The sequence below is a fragment of the Equus quagga genome, chromosome 10 (genome assembly GCF_021613505.1).
Source record: "Equus quagga isolate Etosha38 chromosome 10, UCLA_HA_Equagga_1.0, whole genome shotgun sequence".
Classification (NCBI taxonomy): Eukaryota; Metazoa; Chordata; class Mammalia; order Perissodactyla; family Equidae; genus Equus; species Equus quagga.
The window spans coordinates 28,436,490-28,458,664 of NC_060276.1; the positions used below are offsets into that span (position 1 = coordinate 28,436,490).

Consider the following 22,175-nt stretch of genomic DNA (forward strand, 5'->3'; position numbering starts at 1 on the left):
AGGCCAGTGTAGTGGAGCAGAGAGAGGATCAAGGGGAAGCATAGTGGGAGTTGAGGCTACAAAATCAGCAGGCCTCCAAGGCCAAACTATGAGGGTTTGATCTTTATCTTACAAGCCAAGGAAAGTTCTTGGTCAAGTTCTTTTTGAAAATGTCAGCCTGTTGGAGTGGCAGTTTACTACTTAGGAAAGAAAAGAGTTATTTTCTTTCTTTGAACATATGTGGGTATATTAACATGTAAATAAATCTTATTTCCTACTGTCTTGGGTTTCAAGGGGAAAAATCCTCCTGAAACAGGACAGAAATCTTTAGGCCGGGAAGAGCCTAACAAGATGATACCTGTGGCATGCTGGGAATTGTGGGCCTGACACTGTTCCTTTAGCAGCACTTTCCCAACTGTGGTCTCCCTTTTATAATCTGGCCCAGGTCTCCATCTCCCCTCCAACCAATGCACTCATTAAAATTTCTTTTTAAATTGTGGTAAAATACACATAACATAAAGTTTACCATCGTAACCATTTTTAAGTGTCCAGTTCAGCGGTATTAAGTATATTCATATTGTTGGGCTACCGTCACCACCATCCATCCACAGAACTTTCGTCCTACAAAACTGAAACTCAGTACCCGTTAAATGATAAATCCCCACTCTCCCATCCCCCAGCCCCTGGTAACTACCATCCTAATTTGGGTCTCTATGAATTTGACTGCTCTAGGTGCCTCAGATAAATGGAATCTTACAGTATGTCTTTTTGTGACTGGCTTATTTCACTCAGCATAATGTCCTGTTGATCTTAAACAAATAGACAGCCAGTTACTTCTCCAGCAAAAATGGGTTTATTCAGGATCAGCAAAGAACTGCAATTTGGGGTCTGCAACCGTGGCAAGCCACATGTGAGTGCCCCCAGCAGCAAGGGAGGAGAAACTCTTTTACAGAGGGGAAGAGGAAGTTGGGAGGGCTATTGTGAATGAAGAATCCATTGGAGGAATTGAGAGTTTGATGTCTTAGTGGTTTTTCACTTAGTGGCCAAGTTGTAACAGTCTCTCACCAGCTGAGCTCTTGCTGGTCAAGAAGAGGAAGTCTTTCTTCTTCTTGTCGGCTTCTGCTATCAACATAGGGCAAAAGAGCTCTCCCTTTTGGTCCCCTGATTCCAATTTAATGAGGTTTCTATTTATTAATTTCCACAGTCCTAAGGGTTCATCCATGTTCTAGCATGTGTCAGAATTTCCTTCCTTTTTAAGGCTAATAGTCCATCATATGTATATATCATATTTTGTTTATCCATTATGTCGGTGGACATTTAAGCATTTTCTCCCTCTTGGTTGTTGTGAATAATGCTGCTCTGATCATGGGTATACAAATCTCTGCTCAAGTCCTTGATTTCAATTCTTTTGGGTATATACCCAGAAGTGGAATTGCTGGATCCTGTGGTAGTTCTATTTTTATTTTTTCCATGAACCACCATACTGTTTTCCATAGTGGCTGTGATACCGAACCTGAAGTGAGTTCGCTCACCCATTGCACAGCAAGCCAATCTCTGACACTGGGGGTAGTGGGAGAAACCAGGAATTTTATTATTGCACAGTGACGAGCAAGGAGAGAGGGCAGCTAACGCTAAAATCCCAAACTCCCCGAAAAGCTAAAAGGAAGGATTTTTATTTGGGGTTTTAGGGAGGGGAGGGAGAGCATATGGCCTTGCTGGTCGGAGCTTTCGCATCAGCCTGTCTTTGGCCTTGAGACTACTTGCAGAGAGGAGCGAGCCCGTGACCTTGCTGGTCAGCAGCTTTCCGACCAGCCTGTGTCTCTTTGCGAGGAGATAATAAATCTAGGTGCTTGTCCTTGGCAGTGTCTGTCTCCATGCAGGATAGTGGATTCTGGAGCCAGGAAGCCAGAGAGTAAGCAGGGAATGAGTGTTTTGGTTTTAACCCCATATATGCTGGGTTTAATGTAGGGAAACTGATATCTGGGTCGGTATCAGCTGCACCATTTTACATTCATACCAACAGTGTGCAAGGGTTCCAATTTCTCCACATCCTCCCCAACACTTGTTATTTTCTAAAGCTATACAGCTAGCAGGTGCCAGAGTTGAGATGCTACCAAATAGCCTGGCTTTAAACCCCATGCATCACCCATTCCACCAGGCTGCCTCCCTCACTCTGTTTTTGTGAGGAGCCAAGGCGTGAGGAAGGCCTGTAAACTCTTAACTGCTGTAAAGAGACAAGAGGTGGTTTTCATTTCTGGGCATATTCAGAGAGTAGTGAGGGTTCATTGATATGGACAAGCCACTTCCAGGGCACACTAGGATCATGAGGAGTCAAGGAGACCCCTTTGCAAGGGACAGGGCCCTTGGTATAGAATGTGAGCTTTGAAGCCCAGCCACAAGACATGCAGAACATGAGAAGACATGCCCTCATTTGGCCTCTCTCTGCCAGCACTCTCATTGTAAATGTATGTCCCCTAAGAATAGTGCCTTGCATCTGTATAACACTTAGAAACTTAAACATAGTTACACACACATTATTCCATCAGATCGTCATAGTGATCCAGTCAGCCAGGAAGGGTCGGGGTTATTGTTACTATTTTACAGATGCACAAACAGACTCAGGAACCTTAAGTGGCTTATCAAAAGATCCAGTTGGCCGCCAAGTCAGAAAAAAACAAAGGTCTTTGGATCTATTCATTCATTCCTTGATAAATCTTTTGTACATTCATCAAAGGAGCCTATTCCTTCCCCAGCCAGTGGGCCAAATGGGCACAATAAGCCAGGTGTGCTAACCTCTCCACAGCCTGGGCCAGAGCCTGACCCATGGTTCCCACATGAAAGCATTGCAGGTCATTAAGTGTTTGCTTTTCAGCCCACTGGTCAGCAGTGGGTGTTTGGCTGGTACCATTACATTGAGGGTCAGGGACCCAAGCATTTAGATACTTCTCTAAGCCAACATTGTCTCCCTCCAGAGATGCAACAACTCTATGAAAGAGGTCCAGAGGACATTATTGCCTTCATCTGAGAGATGTAGAGACTGAGACCCAGGGAGGGTAAGTAACGCACCTGAGGTCATGCAGCTAATGAGTACAGGAATATATGGCTTCAACATCAATATTTTTTATCACTACATCAAGCTACCATGCTGCCAAAAGGCCCTGGGGGGTAGGGGAGGGGACTTAACCATGGAAGTGCTATATTGCAACGTGGTTATGACAGTTCAAGTATGCCAGTATAGACATTCTGGGCAGCCCTGGCCAATGGCAGGTAGCAGGCTGGAGCAGGCAGTCAGCTACGTGGTATGACATTGTGGAGATAAACAAAGACCACCCAAATGAGAGCCAAAAGAGGCTATTTATTCAGAGCTTGTTGTACAAGGGAGTCAGCCACCATCATTGGGCTGTGGCAGAGACTCAGAGGCAGGCAGGAGAGTGGGAAAGCTTTACAGTGAAAAAAAGGGAAAGCTTCAGGTAAGACCTGATAGGAGGCTATTGGCATGGGGAAGCCAGAGGCAGGCTAACGGGAAGCAGGGTATCCTATGTGATAGACTTGTGGAGCCTATTTGATTTTTTCTGATTATTCTTGAGTTAGAAGGCAGGAAGGGCAGGAGAGTGGCAAAAATAGGGAATCTGGGCCAATTACTGAGAGGTTGTTGTTTGACTTCCTAGCTGATTGCTGTAGAGGTGTGGGTCAGACTTCTATTGTTATATATGGTCCGTTTGTATATTCAATCTCTCCATATAAGGGAGCGAAAAAATGGCCCTAACTGAAAAATCTATTGCAGTGGCTAAAATGTCCATTATCAGAATTAAAAGGAATGAAAGGATTTCCTAAGCTCCTTAAAAATATGTGTCTTTTCCCATAGGCTTAAATGGGATTACTGTGATTCTGGAGATTTTTAACACGAACTCTAGCAGAATTTTCATTATTTAATTGATTTTGATCGACCCATATGTGCCTGTCACTGTCATGCATCAGAAAGCAGTTTCCTGTGTATGGGAGAAGAGAGTCCAGATAAAAAGTTGTGTTCCATGGTGGGGAGTGGGTGTAGTGTCTGGACTCCCGGGGCAAAACTCAGTCTAATGAGACTAGGCTGGGGATTGGAGGAGGGCATTCAAGAGTGAGTGCCCCCAAAATGAAATGGGGTGGGTGTAAAGGAGCTTCCAAGACATTTTTCAACTGGGGCCCTCCATTCAGAATACCTTTGCAGCAAATCAGTTGTTTTAATTCCCCCACACCACACCCCACCGTGACTTTGTTTCCCATTTATTTTAATCTTATTTATTATTAATTATTTTTTGTAAAGACTTCATTTTTTTAGAGCAGTTTTAGGTTCACAGCAAAATTAAAGAGGAAGATACAGAGATTTCCCGTCTATTCCTTGCCGCCACACATGCATGGCCTCCCTTGTTATCAACATCCCTCACCAGAGTGGTACATTTGCTGCAATTGATGAACCTACATTTGATGGACACATCATAATCACCCAAAGTTCATAGTTTACACTATGGTTCACTCTTGGTGTTGTACATTCTATGGGTTTGGACAGATGGATAATGGCATGTATTCGTTATTATACTATCATATAGAATATTTTTACTGCCCTAAAAATTCTCTGTGCTCTGCCTATTCATCCTTCCTCCACCCAAATCCTGGCAACCACTGATCTTTTTACTGTCTCCATAGTTCTGTCTTTTCCAGAATGTCATATAGTTGGAATCATACAGTATATAGCCTTTTTAGATTAGCTTCTGTTTTAGTCCATTTGGGTTGCTATAACAAAATACCATAAACCGGGTGGCTGATAAACAGCAAACATTTCTCACAGTTCTGGAGGCTGGAATTCCAAGATCAAGGTGCCAGTATCGTCATGTTCTTGGTGAAGGCCCTCTTCCTGGTTGCAGACTGCTGACTTCTCTGTGCGTTGTCACATGGTGGAAGGGATGAGCTAGCTCTGGCATCTTTTTATAAGGGCACTTATAGAAAGTGCCCCAGTCACGTAAAATCCCATTCACGAGGACTCTGCCCTCATAACCTAATCACCTCCTGAAATGTCCCCCTTCTAATACCATCACCTTGGGCATTAGGTTTTCAACATACAGATTTTGGGGGGACACAAACATTCAGACGATAGCAGCTTCTTTCACTTAGTAATATGAATTCAAGGTTCTTCCATTCTTTTCATGGCATGATAGCTCATTTCCTTTTAGCACTGAATAATATTCCATTGTATGGATGTACCACAGTTTATTTATCCACTCGCCTGTTGAAGGACATCTTGGTTGCTTCCAAGCTTTGACAATTATGAATAATGCTGCTATAAACATGTGGGCAGAGTTTTGTGTGGACATAACTTTTCAATTCCTTTGGATAAACACCAAGGTTTGCTGGATCCTATGGTAAGAGTATGTCTAGTTTTGTAAGAAACTGCTAAACGTCTTCCAAAGCTCATGTACCATTTTGCATTCCCACCAGCAATGAATGAGAGTTCCTGTTGTTCCACATCCTCGTCAGCATTTGGTGTTGTCAGTGTTTCAAATTTTGGTCATTCTAATTGGTGCGTAGTGGTATTTCATTGTTGTTTTAATTTGCATGTCACTGATGACATATGATGTGGAGCATCTTTTCATATGCTTATTTGCCACCCATATATCTTCTTTGGTGAGGTGTCTGTGAAGGTCTTTGGCCCATTTTTTTAATCAGGTTGTTTGTTTTCTTATTGTTGAGTTTTAAGAGTTCTTTGAATATTTTGGATAGCAATTCTTCATCAGATCTGTCTTTTGCAAATATTTTCTCTCAGTCTGTGGCTTGTCGTCTCAATTTCTTGACATTGTTTTTCACAGAGCAGAAGTTTTTTATCTTAATGTAATCCAGCTTATCAATTATTTGTTTCATGAATCATGCATCATGCATCATAGTTGTTGTATCTAAAAAGTTATTGCCATACCTATTGGTCATCTAGGTTCTCTCCTCTGTTATCTCCAGGAGTTTTACAGTTTTGTGTTTCACATTTAGGTCTGTGATCCATTTTGAGTTAATTTTTTAGAAGGGTGTAAGGTCTATGTCTAGATTCCTGTTTTTTGCTTGTGGATGTCCAGTTGTTCCAGCACCATTTGTTGAAAAGACTGTCTTTGCTCCATTGTATTATCTTTGCTCCTTTGTCAAAGATCAGTTGATTATATTTATGTGGGTCTATTTTTGGGCTCTCCATTCTGTTCCATTGATATATGTCTATTCTTTTGCCAATAACACACTATCTTGAGTACTGTAGCTTTATAGTGAGTCTTAAAGTCGGGTAGTGTCAGTCCTTCAACTTTGTGTTTCTCCTTCAATATTGTCTTGGCTAGTCTGGCTCTTTTGCGTATCCATATAAACTTCAGAATCATTTTGTCAATAGCCACAAAATAACTTGCTGGGATTTTGGTTGGGATTACATTGAATTTATAGATCAAGTTGGGAAGAACTGACATCTTGACAATATTGTCTTCCTATCCACAAACATGGAATATCTCTTCATTTATTTAGATCATCTTTGATTTCGTTCATCAGAGCTTTGTGGTTTCCCTCATATAAGAAATTTGAAGATCTTAGACATATTTTGTTAGATTTATAGCTAAGTATTTCATTTTGGGGAGTGCCAATGTAAATGGTATTGTGTTTTAATTTCAAATTCCACTTGATCATTGCTGATATATAGAAAAGTGATTGACTTTTGTATATTAACCTTGTATCCTGCAACCTTGCCATAAGCACTTATTAGTTCCAGTAATCTTTTTGTCAATTCTTTCAGATTTTTTACATAGACAATCATGTCATCTGTGAACAAAGACAATATTATTTTTTCCTTTCCAATCTGTATATCTTTTACTTCTTTTGTTTTGTCTCATTGTATTAGCTAGTACTTCCACTATGATGTTGAAGAGGAGTGATGATAAGTGACATCCTTGCCTTGTTCCTGATCTTAGTGGGAAAGCTTTGAGTTTCTCATCAAGTATAATGTTAGCTGTAGGGTTTTTTTTTTTTAATAGATATCTCTTATCAATTTGAGGAAGTTCTCTTCTATTTCTAGTTTACTGAGGAATTTTATCATGAATGGGTGGTGGATTTTGTCAAATACTTTTTCTGCATCAGTTGATATGTAATTTGTGCCTTCTCTCTTTTTTTCTTAGTTAGTGTGGCTAGTTTTGTTTTGTTTTTCTTCTTCTCCTCAAAGCCCCAGTACACGGTTGTATATGATAGTTGTAAGTTGTTCTACTCCTCTATGTGAGCCACTGCCACAGTATGGCAACTGACAGACAGGTGGAGTGGTTCTGCGACCAGGAAATGAACCGGGCCACAGGGGTGAGAGTGTGGAACTAACCACTAGACCCTCAGGGCGAGCTCAGTGGCTAGTTTTTAACTCTCAGAGTTGTCCATACTGATCCTCCAGCAATTTGTCAGTTACAGTTCAGGTTTTCCTACCCAGGCACTGGTTCCTGAAGCAGTTTCTGCTTGTGAATCTTGGCTTTGGGAAGCCACAACTCCCTGTGTTTGCTTGTTTGTCTCTCTAATCTTGGGGGCAGCAGTTTGCCCTGAGTCCTTCCCTCTCTCATGGATCCAAGAAGAGTTGTTGATTTTTCAGTCTGTTCAGCTTTTTACTGTTGTTAGGACAAAGAGGTGACATCCAAGCTCCTTATGTGTGGAACCAGAAACCAGAGTCCTACTGTATGATTTTTCCCCACCTTTGTTGAGATATAATTGACATATAACATTGTACAAGTTTAAGGTGTATGACATGATCATTTGATACATGTATATACTGCGAAATGATTACTACAATAAAATTAGTTAACACCTCCATCACCTCACATAATTACCTTTTTTTGTGGTGAGAACAATTAAGATTTACTCTCTCAGGAACTTTCAAGTATTCAATACAGTATTGTTCACTATAGTCACCATGCTCTATATTAGATTCCAAGAACTTATTCATCTTATAACTGGATATTTGTACCCTTTGACCAATATCGCCCCATTTCCCCTACCTCCTAGCCCCTGGTAATCACCATTCTACTCTCTATTTCTATGAGTTTGGCTTTTTTAGATTCCATATGTAAGTGAGATCATACAGTATTTGTCTTTCCCTGTCTGACATTTAACTTGGCATAATGCCCTGAAGGTCCATCCATGTTGTTGTGAATGGCAGGATTTCCTTCTTTTTTATGGCTTAGTAGTATTCTATTGTATGTGTGTGTCACGTTTTCTTTATCCATTCATCTGTTGATGGACATTTAGGTTGCTTCCATGCCTTGGCCATTGTAAATAGTGCTGCAATGAACATGGGGGTGCAGATATCTCTTTGAGATAGTAATTTCATTTCCTTTATGTATATATCCAAAAGCAGGATTGCTGGATCACGTGGTAGTTCTATTTTTAATAGATTCATACTTTTTCCATAGAGGTTGTACCAATTCTGTATGATTTTATTTCTATAACATTCTTGAAATGACAAAATTATATAAATGGAGAACAGATTAGTGGTTGCCAGGGGTTGAGGAGGGATCTGGGGTGGGAGGGAAGCGGGTATGGCTATGAAAGGGCAACATGAGGGATCCTTGTATTGATGGAAACCTTCTGTATCTTGATTGTATTAATGTCAATACCCTGGTTGTGATATTATACTATAGTTTTGCAAGATGTTACCATTGGGAGAAACTGGGTAAGGAGTACAGGGGATCTCTCTGTATTATTTCCTACAACTGAATGTAAACTCAGCTCAAAAGAAAAAGTTTAATTAAAAAAGAAAAGATCTGTCTGTTCCTCTGTTTGTCCCCTCTCTTGGGCCCTTGTTTGGGTCAGCACTTAGGTGTAAAAACTAAGTCATTTGAGGCTAGTGGTAATTCACCGGAGCAGGACTATGCTCTTTGTGGCTTGAGACAATAACACGTTGGTTTGTTGGCATGATTACTATTACCAGCTACTGTCACCTGGCACACAGCAAGGCTCTGAGGTGCTCAGGAAACAGGACAGAGACTTTAGAGGTGAGTATGAGAGAGAGGCCAGTGTAGCAGTTCTCAAATTTTCATTTCCAAGGATTATTTGAGAGTCTGTTGGTGTGCAGTTATCAAAGAATGGGGAACACTTTCTCGGCCTGTAAGAGAGATTGCCAAGATAGTTCGTTAGTTGAACAAAAGCAAATGAAAAAGCAGTGTAAAGCATGATTTTGTTTGTTTGGTTGGTTGGTTTTCGGCTTTGTAAATAAAAAGAACCAAAAATATATATGCATACAACTCTTTTGTTTCCTAGAAGGAACTCAAGACGTAGAATATGGACTTATTGGGGAGGAAGGGTAGAGACGGGCTTTCATGCTTCATCATTTTATACCTTTGTGTGCCATTAGAATTTTCCAACCATTCTTTCTTTTTGGGAGTTCTTGGAGGCCAGCTGCCCTGGCTACATGCCTTTACTTGTCCCACTGACCGAGCATTCAACTCAGGATGCCAGTGGCCCAGGAGGAAGGACTAGGAACTCTTTCTCCAGGATGTTAAGTAATGAAGGAAATAAAATGACAGCAGGAGGCTGTTTGGGTAGGCCAGTGTGAATCACTGATTCCAGACCCAGAGGGTCGCTTCCCCCTCAGCTGCCTGGGCAAGGAAGTCAGAATAGTTCTCTGCCTGGCTAGCTGGTAAAACCCCATTCACTGCGCCAAGCAAGTCTCCCTCCTCCAGCGGGGGTGGCATCCCTGGCTGGGCCCTTTGCTTCCTGGGCTGATGGTTGGGTGGAAGGGGGTGTGTGGGCTTTGGACAGCGCTGCCTGTAAGGGGAAGTGCAGCTTGGCAGGGTTTCTGACCCTGGAGGTGGCAGCTGTAGGGCCCCAGCTGCTTCACACCTCCAAGCTCTGGGCTAAGTGAAGGGTGAGTGATAAATGTGTGTGCTTTTCTCTTTCTTGGTGATTTTCAGGTTGGGGATCATTATTTTGGCCATGATGGAAGTGAGGGAAAAGAAAATTGGACTCCTCCTCCTTCCTGAGCCCTGCTCCGTCCCCAGGCTCTTGAGCGCCAAGGAGCTTGGGGGAGTGGAGGGAATCACTTGGGAGTTTTCACACAGCCAGGAGAAAGGAAATGAAGGCATCCAGCAAGAAACTGGCAAGGACCTTCCACATCTGTGCACCTTTACTTCCAGCATCATTGGCCCCATCTGAGCTCCAGTTTCCACCTAGGAAAGGGAAAATCTGAAACACGGGCAGATCAAGCAGGCAGGCAGATGGATGCTTGTGCATTCAGAAACATTTCACAATGTCTATTTACAAACTCTTCTCATCCCTGTTCAGTCAGGCAGGCCCCCTAGGACCACACCTGGAGCCAAGTTTGTGTTATGGCTATATAGCCTGAAAGTAATAAAACTATATTTTAAACATTCTATATAATACAAACTTCCTCCAAATCTGGTTGCTCTCCTCCACCACAAGAACAAGCCTGGCGTGTGGCAAGTGATGGTTACTTTCCAGGTTGTCCCCTCCCCTCCGCAATCCAAGGTGTCCAGGCAGAAGGAGATGCTCAGTGACTCTGAAGACTGCCTGATGGACGAGGAGGAGGGGGAGTGGGAAGGGAATTTGAAGGAAGAAGTAGTCAGGATCGGGAACTCCCATTAGCAAATGCCTCTATAAGCATCATTATGTAAGCATTCCTCCTCTGCAGCCCTGCAATCCCAGGGAGGCATCACGCCTCCCCAGCCATATTATCTTCCTGGCTTTCCTCTCCCCATTGCTACCTCCTCTGCCCTTAACATCAATTTACATCAGACTTAACCTGCTTACAAACATTGGGGGTTGGGGGAGGTCTCTGCCCCAGTAAGTATGGTCTTCCCCACTCCAGCTCTCTTAGAGACGACTCTGGCTCTGTTGGTCTTTAATTCCCGAATCCTACTTGCCCTCAGACTCCATAGGGTGTCATGAGAGCAGATGTTCTGAAGGCACTCTGAGATATCTGGATGAATGGCTCCATAGAAGCCACAACTCAGCTCTCTAGCTCATCCTCCCAGGCTTCACGAGATGTCACTCCATCTGGGATGCTGTGATCAGCAGGTCACATGGATTCAGACACTAAACTGCTTTGTCTCTGTCTCATTCCTAACCACTAAACCCACTGCTTTTTTGCTAGCCTTTAGTGGGAACTCGTTCAGAGAGCCTCAGGAGGTGGACTGAGGGGAAAGGGAAAGAGCAAGAAGGGAGACAGAAGCCAAAAGGAAAGCAAGGAGAGGCAGGGACTGAGAGGGACCCTCTGGAATGGTTTGTATCTGCTCAGAAGGGAGGGAGTCTCACCATTCTCCATTTCAGGCTCTAGTGATTGCAGAGATTTTTCTCAAGAGCCAGATGTTTCAAAGTCCTGGCAGGAGTTTTAAGTCAGTCCTGGAGGTTTCAGTCAAATATACGCTGCGTGTTTTAGACTCACTGGAATCACTGGTTAGAGCCAGGAAGATCAGATTCTCTTCAAAAGCAGCGGAGGCATTTATCCAAAAACTGGGGCGGGGGGCACTCACAGTGTTTGCACTCTTGCTTTTGTTGAGAGGGAGCAGCTGTGCCTTGATACCCCTGGAAATCTGCCTTATTGGCTAGGCATCCTAAGGATGTGCCCACCTTGCTTTAGCAAAGGTCGCCTCCATCCTGAAATCCAAGTAATGGAATGTGTGCCTTCCTGGCACTTAGAAAAGGTGGACACTTTTTCAAAAAGTTTGGCTGTACATGAAGGTATCTACCTTCAATTTTAAGAATTAAAAAAATCTATTCCCCAAATAGTTGTTTTTATAGTCCTACCCTCTTAGCCAGCTCCCACCATGCTATGCGAACATTCTCTTCTACTGGTCTGTCATACATAATGACTGGCCTTTGGGCATGTGATCGTTTTCAAGTCAATGCTATGACCACAGATCTCACAGAACAGTAACCTCAAAGTCAACTGAACAAGGCATTCTATTCATTCTCGATGTTTCACAAAGTGCTGTGCCACCTGCTGTGGTAGGTACAAGAAAAAATGTAAGCAATGCATCTTGCCCTCTGGATGCTTAAAAATGGGAGTTAAAGAGATAGGATATATGCAATTGAAACACCTCGAGAACCAATAAAAGACAGTATATAATCAAATGTTAAATGACAATTGATAACAGCAATTCCTATCAGTTAGTGAGGCCATCCTAAGGGCCAGGCTCCATGCTAAGGGCATTACATTTGTCATCTCATTTTAATCCTCATAACAACCGTATGGGGTAGGTTCTATTAATTTCTCCATTTTAGAGCCCAAGGAACTCAGATTTGCAAGGAGTAAACAGTTTGCTGCTACACAGTTGCCAAGGGCAGGCAGAGCTGAGATCTTAACCTAAGCTTTTAATTTTGAAAACACTTCAAAACTATAGGAAGTTGAAAGAATAGTATAATGAAGACCCATATATGCCTCACCTACATTCACCAACTGTTAACATTTTACCTCATCTGCTTTATCATTCTCTCTCTGTCTCTCTCTGTGTACACACACACACCTACACATTTTTTCTGACTTATTTGAACATCAATTGCAGGCATCATTACCCTTCACCTCTAAGTACTTCAGCATGTATCTCCTAAGAACAAAGACATTTTCCCACAAAATCCCAATGCAGTTATCACACCTCAGAAACTTAGCCAGACTCAGGATTTGAACCCAGCTCTGACTCTAGAGCACTAACCACAGGTGCTGTGAGAAGAGTTCAGTAGAAGGAGCCATCAGTGCAGTCTGGGAATTACAGGATGGATTTTCCGTGGACCCTCTACTTCTGATTATTCATAGCAATGGAGAAAAGGGGTTGGCCAAACAATCACAGAGCATGCATAAGCAAAAAACAAAATTCTGTGATTTTTGGAGTGTGTTCTATTTGGGTGGGAGGGGAATGACAAAGATTTGCCTTCCTAATTAGCTTCTCCTCTTGCCAATATTAAAATCGGTCTTTCCTAACCACCCAGTGACATTACAACTGGGGCAGCTACTCTAGAAGTTACTCTTTGATTAAAACATAACTGCAGAAAATCCACTAAGTGGGTAAGCCACACGTGAATCATAGAGAACTGACCACAGATTCTAGCTAGAGAGGAATTCTAGCTAGAAATTTAGCTACAGGTCAGGATTCAGCATCTACAACATAAATCTAGTCATTGGTCAGTTATGCATCTTCCCCCGTTCACTAAGTTAAGAAGAGAGGGGTCCATGCACTGCCCTGCTCCAAAGACTCACTCAATGAAATTTACTCACCCAATGAAATTCCAGAAGCAGGGTGTTGCCTACTGCAGACTGAAGGAGAAAGCAGGCCCTCTGCTACTCAACTGGCCAAGCCCCCCTGAGGGGCCCTGACCTGGCTTTCTTCTTTCTAATTTACGGAAGCCAGATTTAGAACGGCTGTCAGATCAGGCCCAGTCCTGCGGGTCAGATTAGGCCCTCTGAATGCATGCACAGGAGACATCTTGACCTTTTAAAATCTTTGATTTCTCTTGGTAAGTTAAAGAAGCCAAAGCCTGCATCTTCATTTGCTTTGCTTTTCACGCTCTCACTAGACACTTCAGAAATGCAAACACTGCAAACCCTTGCATCTCAGATGCCAGGACAGGGACACCCCTTTATTGAACTGCAATTGGGAAAGGTGCCCTCCTGGATCTTCCAGGCAGCCGGCATCATTAAGTCACACTTTTGCTCTCTCTCCAGTTCTTTCGGCTTTCTGCAGACACTCTGCCCAGCGGTCTCTCTGAATCCATGTAATGTGAGCCATGTTACAAGTGGGATCCCCCGTGTACACACAATCTCTGCTGGGGACTTCCATCTCAAAGGCATTCCTGCCCTCGAGATTTCACAACTTTAAGGATATTGTTGCTTTTTTTGGGGGGGACGCCAGACTTGCTCAGGGAGTAAATCGTTTTCCTTAGGATAGAACAAGAACAGTTTAGACGGGTCAAAAATAGCGTTCAGATTGAGGTGGGAATGCTCGCAGCCTCGCTATTTTAAACTTACCTCACCTCTCTCTTCTCCCATCTGCTCCTCCCTCCCCCGAGCCTGCAGAATCTAAAATGCCAGAAAGCGACTTATTTACATTTCCTTCCTAAAGCTGTCAAGTGTCCTTCTCTGCCCGGATAGAAGTCTCTACTAACTCCCCAAATTACTCCTCACACTCCTTAGCCCTGCAGGGATACAGAGAGGCTAAAAGACGAGCATCTGGTATTCTGCCCTAAGGATGCTGCGGTCGCGGGAAGTTGGAGGCAGAGAGAAAAGGGGAGTTAACAGTTCCTAACCATGTAGGGAACAGGCCCAGCCTTTTTTGGATCTAGTTCAGAAGACCGCGAGAGGCCTCAGAGAAGAAACTTTATCTGGTGGTTATTGCATTGGCCCGCTGGTCTGGGGCTGCGTACGGGCGGGCGCCTGGCGTGCAGAGCTGCGCCCACCGGCACGCCCGCAGCGCGGGCTCCTAGGTGGCCCGGCAGGCGAGGCGCGTAAGCAGCCGCCGGCCCCCTCGGAAGCGCCATGGCTGGGTTTTACGCTTGCCTGAGGACTCCAGAGTAAGTGGCGGGCGCAGAAGAAGACCTGCTCCAACCAGACTCCGCAGGGTGGAGGGTGGCAGAGCGCCGAACGCTGCTGCAGGGCCTCGACCCGCCCGAGCGGGGCGATCGCCGCGAAAGGGGCAGCCCGGAGCGCCTCCGGGGTGGGCGGCGAGCAGCGCGCCTCCGCCGGGGCTCGAACTCGCGGCCTCGCGCCCGCCGATTGCGGCGGTCGGCTCCTGGGAGGGCTCGCGCGGGTGTGCGTGCGTGCGCGCGCGTGCGCGCGGGAAAGCGGCGGCGCGGGCTCCCAGGATTCGGCGGGCCGGCGGGGGCGACCGAATGTTGCAGGGGTCCCGGCTTGCAGGCGTTCTCCTTCCCGCCGCGGCCCCTGCGTGGCTCACCTGCGGCCCAGGCTGTTGTGGTTGTTGATTCATTTACTTGCAAAGGCAGGAGGAAGGCGTCAAAGGGAAGATAGAGCCGCGCCGCAGGGACTGACGCGGAATACCTGGTTATTCCGGGGGTTTCCTTTCATGCATCTTGATGCCCGACCTCTTGGTGCAGGGGTACCTTGTGGCCCCCCTATGGCCTTGGCTTTACCGGAGTTTCTAAGAAATAGCTCAAGGGTCTGAGAAGGGAGAGCTGCATGAGGAGGATGTTTATCTAACAGGGGGCTGGGGAGAGAGACTGGGGCTAAGCTATGGGTTCCAACATGCATGTGTCAAGAAACCTAGCCCACGTCATCTTAAAATAAAGCACCCCACAAACCTGGATTTTAAAAGGCCAGTTTCATTGACTAGTAGCACCATTAAAATAACGTTCGCCGTGATAATTCAGTTAAATAATGTGCTTCAGTTACACAGAAACATTTTGTTCTCGCACCAGTCAGCAGCCAGCATGACTGAAAAGAAAGATATAAGGGAGGGGGGCGCTGGGGGCAAGAAATGAGAGAGAGAGAGAAAGGAGGAGAGAGAGATGGAAAGAGAGTGGAATTTGGGTGAGTGGAGAAAATCACCTTAAGTTTTTTGAGTTAAGTTCTAAATTTGTTCCAAGATGTGCAGTGTGCCATCTCCCAGTTATTTGATGTGGCGTTAGCTCCAAGCTGTTTATCCTCACTATGTATCCACAGTGGTGTCTTTGGATGCTGTGTGTGTATATTTCAAGCAGTGACAACGGAAAGAAGATATTAGCCAAGACAGATCTAGTCATATGGCTAATTAGTGGGTGTGGGAGTGTACATGATAATTTTCCATTTTCATTCATGAAGCTAACACTCTTCTCAGCTATCAAAATCTGGAATCACAGCCAGGAACTCGTGTCACTCATTGCAGGTCTCCAGTAGTTGAGAGTTGCGTAGGTTCACCTGGCCCCTGCAGTTCAGTACCCTCATGGAAAAGCACTGTATGGACAGGGACTGGCAGGCTGTGGCCTGCAGGCCCAAAGTGATCTTCCATGTGATTTTTAGTGGCACTCCGTTTGGGGGCTAAAGTGAGGTGGTTCAGGCATGGAGGTGTGTGTAGACTAGACGCCCCCTTCTGCTTCTTCCTCAAAATCGGTACCAGAGTGCGTTCCCACTCTCCGGGGGGTGAATGGGCCTGGGCTTTTGAAACTTGAAAAGTGTTCTTGCAACTATTTTATAATAGTTGGCCTTGGATGGATGCTGTGGAAATTACAAGGCTTTCTCTGTGAAACTCGCCAGAGCGCCAGATGACAGAGAGGTGGACAGTGAAGGCTTTGGGAGGATGAGGGAGATGACGGCTGCTGTGGTGGGAGACGATAACTGTGATGTTATTGCTCCCAGGTGAGTGTCCAAACCGTTCCTCCGTGGGGCTCAGTGCCGGCTTACATAAGATTCTCCTGCTTGCAAAGGAACAAGGGAGCTTTCTCAGAGCCCCTTCATCCTGATGTCTGCTTTCCGTGGAGAGGATCTGGGGCAGCCTGAGGTATTTGGTGTGGAAACGGGAGATTCAGTAGAGCAAATGGTCTATTCTTGTGGCCGCAGTTGAAGGCCTGAGCTCATCTGATGGCTTGTTGAATCTGGGCTGAAGGGCCAGGACAAATGATGAGAGCATTTGAGGAGATTAAGGAGTCAAGGCCTCTACAGATAAGTGGCTTGGAGTCCCTCACAGGACCTAAAAGGTAAAGAGGCTCAGTAAACATTCAAAAATATTGTGTACCTGCTCTAGCAAACTTTGAGCTGAGCACTGTGGGAGAAACTTTTGCTTTCCTTTCCTGGAGCCAAGCAAGCACAGTGCTTGGCACAAATATTTGTTGAGGGAATGATGTTGACTGAACCCAGATGCCCTTGAGGAGCTTGCCTTCCCAGGGAGTGGTCAGCCCGCTAAACGGCGGTTTGCAGGAGGTAGGGTGGGAGGCATAAGCTCCGTTGGAGAGAACGTAAAGGAGGACAGGAGCAGAGGGAGGAACTGGAGGCCAGAAGTGGGAGAGACATGAGAGGAAAGAGGAGAGAGGGATGGAAAGAGGGAGTGGAATTTGGGTGAGTGGAGAAAAACACCTTAAATTTTCTGAGTTGTCTTTAAGTTTCTAAATTTGTTCCCAGCTATACAATGTGCGGTTTCCTAGTTATTTCGTGTGGCATTAGGGTCCCTTCTCTGAGCTTTTGCCAGGGCTCTGGAGGTAGAGGGAGAGGAACGCCAGGAGGGAAATCATTCTGCTCCGACCTTCACTGCTCCCCCTGTAAGCCTTTGGTTCTCTCCCACCCTCCATGCCCCCATCACCCCTCAAAAAGGGGTTTTCTATAATCACAACTTGGCCATGTCAGGAGGGCTGCACCCTTTCAAGGAACCCCAATAGGCCTTGAAAGTTGAATTTGGGTGGAAATACAGGATTGGTTCACAGTTTCCAGATCACACTTGCATTCTAGATTTTATATAGAGGTGTGTACGCTTACTATGTGAGTTGGAGATGTTTGAGATATTTGGCCAGTGGTGGAAATGAGTATATTCAGAGCCACCCATATCCTTGTAGGCCTTGAGTCCATGCCACTAGCCTCATTGACACCTGGCTCTAAGCAAGTGAGCTGCTAGGGTACCACTTTGGGTGTTTAAATTCTGAACTGGTTATTGTAGATATAACTCTTGCTTAAGATAACTAGCTATTAAGTTCTGTTCTTTTCATAGACATAGAATGACAGCAGGTGACAGGAGAATTATCAAGGGATCAGTGAACATGCTTATTGGTAGAAGGAAGAAAATAGTAGTAGTCTTTAATTATGTGACACCATTTTGTGCAAGTATATGAGAAGATGAAGGAAAAGCAAAAGAACTTTCTTAACCAGACAAGATCCTGTAATGGTGGGACGGGTGAAAATGTCTTCATTTTAAGGGTGTGGAGGGGCCTGCCCGGAGGCGTAGCGGTTAAGTTCGCGCATGCAGTCCGCTTTGGCGGACCCGGATTTACCAGTTCAGGTCCCAGGTGCGGATGTACACACCACTTACCAAGCCATGCTGCGCCAGGCGTCCCACATATAAAAAAAAGTAGAGGAAGATGGGCACAGATGTTAGCTCAGGGCCAATCTTCCTCAGCAAAAAGAAGAGAATTGGCAGCTCAGGGCTAATCTTCCTCGAAATAAAATAAAATAAAATAAAAAGAGTGGAAACTGGACCCCAAAGATGTTAAGTGATTCTCCTTGGGTCACAGGGTCAATGACAATTCCAAGATTAGAATCCTGGGCACCCTGACTTCCAGCATAGAGCCGTACAGCCTGGGATAGAGGAAAGATCAACCTCTGAGCAAAAAAAAGCACACATCGTGGGACACTGTGGCTCCTAGCTGGAGCTGCTGCCGAGGTCTATTCAGCCCAAGGCAAAATGGCAAGCTGGGGCAACTTCATTTTTGGCAACCCCGATCTCTCCTGTTATAACCCCTTCCTATTTTGCCACCATTCCCACTCCATGTGTTCTGGGCCTGAACCTTGCCCTTCTCTCCAAGCCTGTCTTCTCCAAGCCTCTGCCATCCTAGGCTGTGGACTTCCCCTTGGCTAAGACATTGTCCTCCTGTGACCCACGGGCTAGCTCTTTGCCAAACTGACCTGTGATGTTAGGTTAGTGGGCATGGATGGAGTCCTCCTGACAATGTGTATTTCAATAGGACCTGGATGCTTTTGCGTCACTCTGAGGCTTGGTGGTCACCTGGGAGAGCTTGCTAGGTTAGTGGGCCCCTCACATCATGCTAGTCCGCTTTGTCTACTCTAACAGGATTCAGGGAGGTGAGGCTGAGCACTTCTGCAAAGGCACCTGACACCCGAGCAGGGAAACACTAGTGTGAATTATGTGCCAGCCTGCTCCCTGGACTGCAAGACCTCCCTGGTGCCCCCCAACACGGTGCGGGCTGCTATCGGAGATTAGAGGCCACAAATATTGACTTTTTATGAGTTTCAGTTGCTGATATTCAGGGGGCCCATGCATTCTTTTTTGGCCCTGGGTAGCCCCCCGGCACCCAGACGCTGGAGGAGATCCGACCCCGCAGGTCCCTCCAGTGGTTGACAGCCTTAGGGATATCTATCTCCTAAGCCCATCTGCAACTGTTCTCCTGAACTTGGGGCCCACCTGCACCCAGGGGACAACGATGAACGTGAAGCCTGGCCCTGCGAGCTTCCAGTTGGGGAAGGCAAATACAGGGAAATTCTGCACTAGAAATGTGTAGCTGCAGCTACTCGGCATGCCAGCTCAGACCCAGCTTCCACTCCTCACTGTAATTAAGTGTTGAATGTGGTCATTAGAGATCCCTGTGGCATTTCGCTTCCTTCCCTCCCTTCTTCTCTGCTTTTTTTTCCTTCTAGTTTTAGAAGGCTGTTAACGCCAGTTCCCTGGCAAGGCGCCCAGACTGGGTATTGCATTTGCTAACCTGCATTCACCCTGTGGCATCTGTCCGAGGCACTTTCCATTCATGAGAGCGATAGGGGAGCCGATGGAGTGGCGGGCGCCCACTCTGGGGAGGCGCTGTCCCAGGCCCCCAGCCTCACCCTCTGCCGGGGGAGGGCCAGTTCTCGGGAAATTTCTTGAATAAACTATTTGCCATATTTACCAGTTTACCACAAGTTCGTCTCTTTATTTATAACATAGTTATTTAGCTCTTTGTAAAGATTCATTTAGGAAGAAATAGTTTTAAAAGCTTCCGGAGATTTCTCTGAAGATGCAGTTGACAGGTTTCATTTGGTCTTTAGCAGGATTCTAAGGAGTGTTCCACTTGTTACAAGGTTTCATTTCCTTGGGAATTTATTAAAAATGTGGAATGGCACCTTATTTCATCAGTAACCAAAATTTCAGCATTTTACATGGGAATGTTTGGAGTAGTTTATTTCGAATCCTTTGAAAGCCCATTTTCTGTCGGGCCAACTTTAGCGTCTTGGGGATTCTCTCACCAATTTCTCAAGTAGCACAATTTTTTGTTGTTTGTTATTTCTGGAAATTAGCAGCCAAAATGTAGTATGCAATGTGGTTGCTCCTGTCATTTCCTAATTGATTTTCTACTTTAACATTCTTTTAGCTTTTTAAAGTAATTCACTTCTCATCTTTCCTTCATGATTTCATAGTCATGGTTAATGGAGAGCAAATTTGGGGAACTAAGCGTACCGTACATTATAGTAATCCCTTCTTGGCATCTCCACTCTCCTGCTGCTGCTTTGGGTGGTTGTACTCTTTCCTGAAATCTTCTAGCTATTAAAACCAGCCATTCAACGGACACTGCTGTAAGCTATGATTCACTAGAAGAAATGAGTTTTGATGAAATGGCTTGTTTTCAGAAGGCCAAGCTAAGTTAGTGAAAAGATTTGCCATTTTGGTTACTTCCAACACATATGCTAACCTTAACCCAGAGGTTCTCAGCAGGGGTGTGGGTAGCAGTTTTGCTCCCCAGGGGACATTTGGCAATGTCGAGACATTTTTAGTTGTCAAAACTAGGAGGAAGGTGTGCTACTGACATCTAGTGGGTAGAGGCCGGGGATGCCGATCAGCATCCCACAACGCACAGAGCCCCCCACAACAAAGAATTTTCCAGCCTCAAATGTCAATAGTGTCAAGACTGAGAAACCTTGCCTTAAACTAATAACATTTTATCAAAGTAGAAGTCTGAGGACGACCCTCCTTAAGTGTTTAGACCAGCACTATCCGATAGAAGTTTTCATGGTGATGGAAATGTTCTCTATCTGTGCTGTCCAATATGAGAGCCATTTGCCACATGTGGCTATTGAGCACTTGACCGTGGCTAGTATGACTGAGGAACTGAGTTTTAAGCACACAAGGGTGCTTTTGTTTAGATTCAGTGTAAAAGTTCTGCCTTGGTGGAATTGTCTTAAATTTGGAATGAGAGCGCCTGAATTAAGGAGGTTGTACTGGAGAACAGCAGAGCCAGAAGCTGTTCACAGTGTCATGTCCTCCTCTGTCCGTCACCCAGCCAGTAATGTGGCAGGAGAGCCCGGGCACCTAAGGATGCACGGAAGCTTGGCATTTGGGGTTGGGAAACCGGAGCAGTGTAGGGACCAGCCTGGCTCCCAGGCTGCTAATGAAGGAGCAAGCCATCTGACCCAGGGGTGAGAAGAGAGCCCCTCATAGCAGCTTACAATGTGCCGTCAAATCCCCTACTGCTCGAGGGTCCAGCCACTCAGCATAGTGTCTGTCTGGCACATACACACACTGAAAATATTTGGCACCATACAGTGGGAAGAGTATGGGAGTCAGACATGGGTTTGAATCCTCACAATGCTACTTACTAGCTGTGTGGCCATGGGCGAGTACCTTAGCCTTCCTGAGCCTTAGTTGTCTCCTCTGTAAAATGGGGATAATGGTTCCTACCTCATAGCATTGTCACAAGGATTAAATCAGGTAACTGATAGGTGCATAGGTTGACCTCAGTAAATGTGAGTTCCCTTGCCACCTAATGTTGATAAACAAAGAGTGACTTTTAACCATTAATTAGTCATAAGCACATAGTAGGTGCTCAGCAAACACTTATTAAATGAATGGGTCCTCACAGTTAGCCTATGGTGAAGGTACTACTCTTAGCCCCACTTAAGAAATAAGAAAATTTAGGTTTTGAACAGTTCAGTGACTTGCCCAAGACCACAAGCTAGTGATTGACAAGAGCCAGGATTCAAACGTAGATTTGTCCAACTCCATAGCCTAACTCTTATGCAACTATGCTATTCTTCCTCCTCGGAAGGTCAAGGTGCCAGATTTCTCTTTCTGCAACAAAGGAATGTCTGCTCAGAAACTACTGGATCAGAGAATCAAGAACACTGCAGAAAGACGTGATATTGTGACATCCATACCTCCTTCATCCCACCTACTCCCTCCAGCTCCCAAATTCTGTCTCCAGGCAGGTTCATTTTATGGTAAGGAAACTGAGGCATGAAGAAAGTGTATGACCTGTCCGAGATCACACAGCTTGACAGGATCTTCATGAGTTTGAAGTTCTAGTCTTCAAAAAGCTCAGAGCCTCATAGGGAAGGGAAAGAGTTTCATCTACTGGGGCCAACACTAAATGGGAGAAAATTAACAAAGGGTCCCATATTGTTAAAGCAACTTACTTGAATTTTTTAAAAAGTAAAGACATAAAACATTTTACTCATCTAATTTGAACATTTGAAACTGTATCCTTTGTTGCAAACACAACAAGTTATTACAATATAATTCAGTTATCTACTAGGGCATGTA

At 45.0% G+C, this 22,175-nt stretch overlaps 1 protein-coding gene across 1 annotated transcript in view; it reads left to right on the forward strand.

Moving 5' to 3' along the window:
* The first annotated feature begins 16,253 nt into the window (after window positions 1-16,253).
* Window positions 16,254-22,175, forward strand: part of KIAA1210 (KIAA1210 ortholog) — a 61,940-nt gene continuing 56,018 nt past the window's right edge. Inside the window, exon 1 of the mRNA XM_046673780.1 lies at window positions 16,254-16,303. Within this exon, the coding sequence (XP_046529736.1) occupies window positions 16,254-16,303 (50 nt within the window). The remainder of the gene's footprint in view (window positions 16,304-22,175) is intronic.